The sequence below is a fragment of the Mandrillus leucophaeus genome, unplaced genomic scaffold (assembly GCF_000951045.1).
Source record: "Mandrillus leucophaeus isolate KB7577 unplaced genomic scaffold, Mleu.le_1.0 Scaffold11, whole genome shotgun sequence".
In the NCBI taxonomy this organism is placed as follows: domain Eukaryota; kingdom Metazoa; phylum Chordata; class Mammalia; order Primates; family Cercopithecidae; genus Mandrillus; species Mandrillus leucophaeus.
The window spans coordinates 747361-754478 of record NW_012099209.1 but is presented as its reverse complement, the minus strand read 5'-3'; the positions used below and the strand labels follow the sequence as shown (position 1 = coordinate 754478).

At 51.2% G+C, this 7118-nt stretch overlaps 1 protein-coding gene across 1 annotated transcript in view; it reads left to right on the top strand.

The window, feature by feature from the left end:
• The window catches only part of CPAMD8 (C3 and PZP-like, alpha-2-macroglobulin domain containing 8), a 126694-nt gene that overhangs the window by 14556 nt on the left and 105020 nt on the right, over positions 1 to 7118 (top strand). Inside the window, 4 exon segments of the mRNA XM_011989940.1 lie at positions 575 to 740; positions 816 to 868; positions 2715 to 2732; positions 3483 to 3537. Coding sequence (XP_011845330.1) covers positions 575 to 740; positions 816 to 868; positions 2715 to 2732; positions 3483 to 3537 — 292 coding nt within the window.

The window sequence follows — 7118 nt, the reverse complement described above, 5'->3', positions numbered from 1 at the left end:
AAAGATACGATCGGGTGCAGTGGCTCATGCCTATAATCCCAGCACTTTGGGAGGCCAAGGCAGGTGGATCTCTTGAGCCCAGGAATTCAAGACCAGCCTGGCCAACACGTGCCTCTACAAAAAATACAAAAATTAGCCAGGCATGGTGACGCACACCTGTAATCCCAGCTACTCAAGAGGCCAACGTGGGAGAAACACTTAGCCTGGGAGGCAGAGGTTGCAATGAGCTGAGATAGCGCCACTACACTCCAGCCTGGGCGACAGAGTGAGACCTTGTCTCAAAAAAAAAAAAAAAAAAAAAAAAAGATGTTTGGGGCAGTTTGCCGAGGGAGGGGGTGTCCTGCACTCTGTAGGATGTTGAGCAGCTTCTCTATTCCCCTCTCAAATGACAGTAGCAATCCCCACCCCCAAAGCTATGACACCCCAAAACATCTCCAGAAACTGCCAAGTGTCCCCCTGGGTGACAGTCACTCCTGGGGTGAGTTCTCCATTCTAGACTCCAAACTCCTTTCCCAGTATCTCAGCCCATTCCAGGGTGACATTCTCGTCCCAAAGCTCCTTCCTCTGCCTGTAGGTGCCCACGGGCCTCCGGGGCCAGGCGCTTCTGAAAGTGTGGGGCCGCGGCCGGCAGGCGGGGGAGGAGCCCCTCTTTCACAACCAGACCTCGGTGACCGTGGACAGCCGGGGTGCCTCCGTGTTCATCCAGACAGACAAGCCTGTGTACAGACCCCAGCACCGAGGTGAGTGGCTGGCACGGATGCAGGGAGGGCCGGCCGTGGTCTGGAGGTGTCACATGCCTCTCTTCTTTCTTCTAGTGCTCATAAGCATCTTCACCGTCTCCCCAGATCTGAGGCCTGTCAACGAGAAGGTGAGATCAGCTTCTAAAACCGCGGGCCCGGAGCATACCCACTTGGACCCCCTAGCCAGGGCCAGCATTGGAAACTGGTCTTTCTCTCCAGACCTTCTATTTCCTATTTTCTTTCACAGTTCCATGCCCCCTGGAGAACCCCAGGAAGTTCTTGGTGACAGACGAAGGCTGGTGGGCGTGCCTGGCCCACTGCTCCTCAACAAGGAATGCTTTGAGGGCTTTAGGTAGCCCTGCACTGTGGCTTAAAAATTTGTTTTTTTTCCAAGACTGAGTCTCTTGCTTTATTGCCCAGGCTGCAGTGCAGTGGCGCGATCTTGGCTCACTACAACCTCTGCCTCCTGGGTTCAGGTGATTCTCTTGCCTCAGCCTCCCGAGTAACCCAGATTATAGGCACCCACCACCACGCCTGGCTAATTTTTTTTTTCTTTTTTTTTGAGATAGAGTCTCGCTCTGTTGCCAAAGTTGGAGTGTAGTGGAGTGATCTTGGCTCACTGCAACCTCTGCCTACTGGGTGCAAGGAATTCTCCTGCCTCAGCCTCCTGAGTAGCTGGGATTACAGGCGTGTGCCACCACGCCCAGCTGATTTTTGTATTTTTAGTAGAGATGGGGTTTCACCATGTTGGCCAGGCTGGTTTCAAACTCCTGACCTCAGGTGATCCATCCGCCTCGGCCTCCTAAAGTGCTGGAATTACAGGCGTTAGCCACCAGGCCTGGCCACATTTATGTGCTTTCTGTCTAGCGCTCCTCTCTGTGTGTATATGTATATATACTTACAAAATTATTTTAATGATAAATCATTTGAGAATAACTTACAGATATTGTGCCTTTCTGGCCCTGAACACTTAGCCTGTATCCTTTAAGAGCAGGGATGTTCTCTTATACAACTCAAGGAGGATCATCACATTTAAAAATTTTGAGGCTAGGCACAGTGTCTCACATCTGTAATCCCAGCACTTTGGGAGGCTGAGGCGGGAAGATCGCTTGTGGCCAGTAGTCCGCGACCATTCTGGGCAACATAGCAAAAATGTCTTGACAAAAAATTAAAATAATACAAATTAGCCGAGCATGGTGGCATGCGCCAGTAGTCCCAGCTGCTTGGGAGGCTGAGTCAGGAGGATCTCTTGAGCCCAGGAGTTTGAGGCTGCAATGAACTGTGATTGTACCACTTGAACTCCAGCCCAGGCAGCAAAGCACAACTCTGTCTCTAAAAACCGCCCCCCCCCCCAAAAAAAGAGGAAAATAATTTTGACATTGACACAATAATAATATCTAATATAAAATCCATGTTGCTCCAATAGTAACCTTCATAGCATGTTTCTTTGCTGGTCCAGGATCTGATCCTGGGTCATTTTTTCATCATGTCTCTTGGTCTCCTTTAATATGAATTAGTTCCTCACTGCCTTTCTGTGTCTTTCATGACATTGACATTTTTGGCAAGTCCAGGCAGTTGTTTTGCAGAACGTCCCTTAGTAGGATGATCTTCTGGTTTCTTGTGACCAAGTTCAAGTTGCGAATCTCGGGCAGGATCCGCAGAAGCGATACTGGATCCTCCCCAGTGCCTTGTATCGGGAGGCACCCGGCATGGGTTTGTCATGTTGCTGGGGACATTAACAGGGTCCAGTGGTTCAAGCAGTGCCTGCCTGGGTTCCTCTTTTGAGGGTCCTTTTCTAAAGACCCTACTTGGGATTAGGATTTAACGGGTGTAATTTAGGGGGACACTGTTTAACCCATAACAGCAACTGCTTGTCCCGGGGACCGAGGCCATGCATCAATGATGCATGAGCATGTTGGAAGGGTTTGGGGTTTGCTGGAAGATTTGCTCACTGCATCTGTGTCTTCATTACAGCTGGAAGCCTACATCCAGGTGAGTGGCCTCTGTCCCTCCTCGGCTTGGACTTGGGGCCCGGGTAGCCCACCTTCTGCAAGATCTGGTGTGTCTTCGCTCACTGTGTGCCTTCTGGGTTGAGCCACTGTGCCTTACAAGGCTGGGACCCAGCCTCTTCTATCCTGGTCCCTGGGTCCACCCTGGGATGGGCTGAGTGTGTGTCTGTCCGTTTCCTTTTTTTTTTTGTTTTTTTGAGACAGAGTCTCACTGTTACCCAGGCTGGATTTCAGTGGTGCCGATCTTGGCTCACTGCAACCTCTGCCTCCTGGGTTCAAGCGATTCTCCTGACTCAGCTTCCCAAGTAGCTGGGACTACAGGCATGTGGCACCATGCCCAGCTAATTTTTTTTTTTGTATCTTTTTTGGTAGAAATGGGGGTTTCACCATGTTGGCTGGCTGGTCTTGAACTCCTGACCTTAGGAGATCCACCTGCCTCGGCCTCCCAAAGTGCTGGGATTACAGGTGTGAGCCACCACGCCCAGCCACGTCCATTTCTAGGTTTGTACACAGCTCCCTAAATGCGGAGGCAGGCCCAGCCCATCCCCTTCTGCTTTCCAAATCCTTCTATCCAGAGCTTTTTACTTTTTTGCCCCGGGGTTAATGATTAATCTTGGAACCTTTGTTGCGTGGTTGACATGCCCGAGAGAGGACTGGGAAAGTCCTTACACTGGGCACACGCTGGGCTAGCCCGAGTTCACTCCGTGTGTCTGCCTCCCTCCACCACCAACAGGACCCCCGAGGCTCTCGGATGATAGAGTGGAGACACTTGAAGCCGTTCTGCTGCGGTAAGTTTCTTCCTCTGCAGCTTGGGGGCTGCAGATGTGATAAACCTTCCAGGAAAATAGAATATGCTCTATCTGGGGCCCCCTCCCTAATGTACCCCCACTACTGCCCCAGCTGGAGAGGACCAAGGAGGAGTGGTGGGCAGGTACCCACCTGGGAGGTGATGATGCCATGGGTTTGGATCTAGGAGCCTCAGCCTGGCCCACAGCGCCTTCCCTGTGGATTTGGACCCTCTGCCCATGTTTCTCTGTGCCCAGGACTCAGGCGGGGCTCCGGCTCAGAACTCAAGACCTTTCTGGAATACTGGAGCACCTGCTCTCACCTTGTTTTTTTTATTTTTTGAGACAGAGTCTCTCTCTGTCACCCAGGCTGGAGTGCAGTGGTGCAATCTTGGCTCACTGCAACCTCTGCCTCCCAGGTTCAAGAGCTTCTCCTGCCTCAGCCTCCCGAGTAGCTGGGATTACAGGTGCACGGCACCATGCCCGGCTAATTTTTGTATTTTTAGTAGAGACAGGGTTTCACCATGTTGGCCAGGCTGGTCTCAAACTCCTGACCTCAGGTGATCCACCTGCCTTAGCCTCCCAAAGCGTTTGGATTACAGGCGTGAGCCACTGTGCCCGGCCTGCTCCCACCTTCTTCCTGCTATGGGTTACAGATTTTGTCAATCCCATTCCATGAGACATTTTTTTTTTTTTCCAGCTAGAAGTCAGAAGGGACTTTGCTTTTTTTTTCTTTTCCTATGACTAGGAGGACTGTGTAATTGACATACCCCACTTTGCTTTTTTTTTCTTTTCCTATGACTAGGAGGACTGTGTAATTGACATACCCCACTTTGCTTTTTTTTTCTTTTCCTATGACTAGGAGGACTGTGTAATTGACATACCCCACTTTGCTTTGGCTGTGAGGGGTGCGATGCCTCAGGAGAGGGCAGGGGATAGGTAGGATGTGGGGAGTCTAGGGATGGCCATGCACACACCTGGGCTGTCCAGAAATAGGGTAACAGTAGAACCACAACCAGGATCAGGGAGGTCTCTTGGTGAGCCTTCCTCCTTTTGTCTCCTGTCTTGGGTCTCAGCCTCTTTTCTTCATCTTCCTTCTTCTTTCTTCTTTTTCCTCTTCCTTCTCTTCTCCTCCTCCTCCTCTTTCTTCTTCTGTCTTCTTTGGGTCTCAGCCTCTTTTCTTCTTCTTCATCTTCCTTCTTCTTCTTTCTCCTTTTTCCTCTCCTTCTCCTCCTCCTCCTCCTCTTCTTCTTCTTCGTCCTCTTCTTCTTCCTCCTCCTCCTCCCCTTCCTCCTCCTCCTCCTTCTTCCTTCTTCTTTCTTCTTCTTCTTTTTTTAGACGGAGTCTTGCTCTTGTCACCCAGACTGGAGTGCAGTGGCGCGATCTCGGCTCACTGCAATCTCTGCCTCCCGGGTTCAAGCCATTCTCTTGCCTCGGCCTCCCAAGTAGCTGGGATTACAGGCACGTGCCACTAGGCCTGGCTAATTTTTGTATTTTTAGTAGACACAGGGTTTCACCATGTTGGCCAGGTTGGTCTTGGACTCCCAATTTCAGGTGATCTGCCCACCTTGGCCTCCCAAAGTGCTGGGATTACAGGCGTGAGCCACTGTGCCTGGCCTCAGCCTCTTTTCTTCTGTTCCATCTTCCCTGTCTGCCTTCTTTACTCCCTCTCGTTCGCTCGATTGCTCTCTCTGTATGGCAGATATTTGTTGGGTACCACATAGATACTGCCATGGGGTGAGCTTTCAGCCCAATGGGGGAAGCAAACATGAACTAAACAGCCTGGATAATGTCAGTTGTGATGAGTGCTAGGAAGGAGAAGTTCAAAACTCAGAGAGGGCAAACAGGGCTGTATCCCATCCTGGGGTGGCAGAGACAATCCTGGAAGGCTGCCTGGAGGAGGATCCTTTTCAGCAACAAAGAAGGAACAGGGGACGGCCAGGCAAAGCAAGGGGGCCAGGAAGCATGTCCCAGGCAGGGACCCGATGTATGGGAAGGGCTGTGGATGTCTAGGGGAGTGAGGTTGGAGACAGTGGACAGGACAGAGATGTTGAGCGCTGAGAGCAGGGGTGACGCTGGCATGAACCAGGGAAGAGAATGGACTTGATCTTTTTTAAAAAAACTTTTTTTTTTTTTTTTAAAAAGAGGCAATTTCTGTCTCATGTTGTCACCTAGGCTGGAGTGCAGTGGCGTGATCATAGCTCACTGCAGCCTCTACCTCTTGGGTTCAAGTGATCCTCCCACCTCAGCCTCTTGAGTAGCTGGGACCACAGGCACATGCCATCAAGCCCAGTTAATTTTTAAAATTTTTTGGTAGAGACGGGGTCTCAAGATGTTGCCTAGGCTGACTTGATCTTAAGAGCACAGAGTTGGGGGAGAGGTCAACCTCCTGTTTAAAAAAAACCATTTGGGGCCTAGCTTGGTGGCTCACACCTGTAATCCCAGCAATTTGGGAGGCTGAGGTGAGTGGATCACCTGAGGTCAGGAGTTCAAGACCAGCGTGGCCAACATGGGGAAACCCTGTCTCTACTAAAAATACAAAATTAGCCGAGTGTGGTGGCAGGTGCCTGTAGTCCCAGCTATTCAGAGGCTGAGGCACAAGAATCACTCGAACCCGGGACATGGAGTTGGCATGAGCTGAGATCATGCCACTGCACTCCAGCCTGGGCAAAAGAGCAAGACTCTGTCTCAAAGAAATAAAAAAATAAAAAAAATTCTTTGGGATGTGTGTAGACCCATGATTCTCAACCAGGGTGACAGTGCCCCTCTCTCAGGGAGCATTTGACAAAGTTGGCCACAGATCCCTTACAAAACACGTGCTCAGGACACACATCCCTGAATGTCCTCTAACCATCAAAGGCCCACTTTGTCTGAATATGCAGAGGAAAAAGCCGTTTTAGCCGTCACATCTTCTGGCTCCAATGTGATTGGGAGAAGCCGTGGGCGCTGCTGTGGGTTTTGGGTTCTATCGTGAGACCCAGGGGAACCACTCTTCCTGTCCCCTCCCTGTATGGCCCTCCCTGTATGATCACTGGGGACAGGTGGAGCGTGTCACACTCAGGAGTGGAAGATCTCCTGGCAATGCCTAGAGTCAATGTGCCCTTTCCGACTCCTCCACGGCTCCCAGTGAAAACAGAGCTGCGGACGGGGCTCAGAGGTACAGGTGCAAAGCAAATGCCAGCTCCCATGTCAGCGGCTGATGGTGTTTCCGGGGGGATGTTTGGGGGAGAGAGTGCTCTGTGCTAAAGTGTGTGTGTGCTCTAGTTCAGTTAGGGGGTGGTTCTCACAGAGGGGTGGGGGGTCGGGCGGGAGATTCTGCCCCCAGGGGACATCGACAATATCTGGGGACATTTTGTCTTGTTAGGACTTTTGTGGAAGACAAGGGGTGCAATGGGCATCTGGTGAGTGGAGGCCAGGGATGATGCTCAGCACCCCTCAGTGCGCAGGATACCCCCACGCCACAAGGAATGATCTGGCCCTAAATGTCAGTAGTGCTGGGGCTGAGAAACCCTGTCCTGGCAGGAGACCCTGTCTGTCTTGTCTGTTTCTCACTCTGTCTCTCTCTCTCTCTCCATATATATATA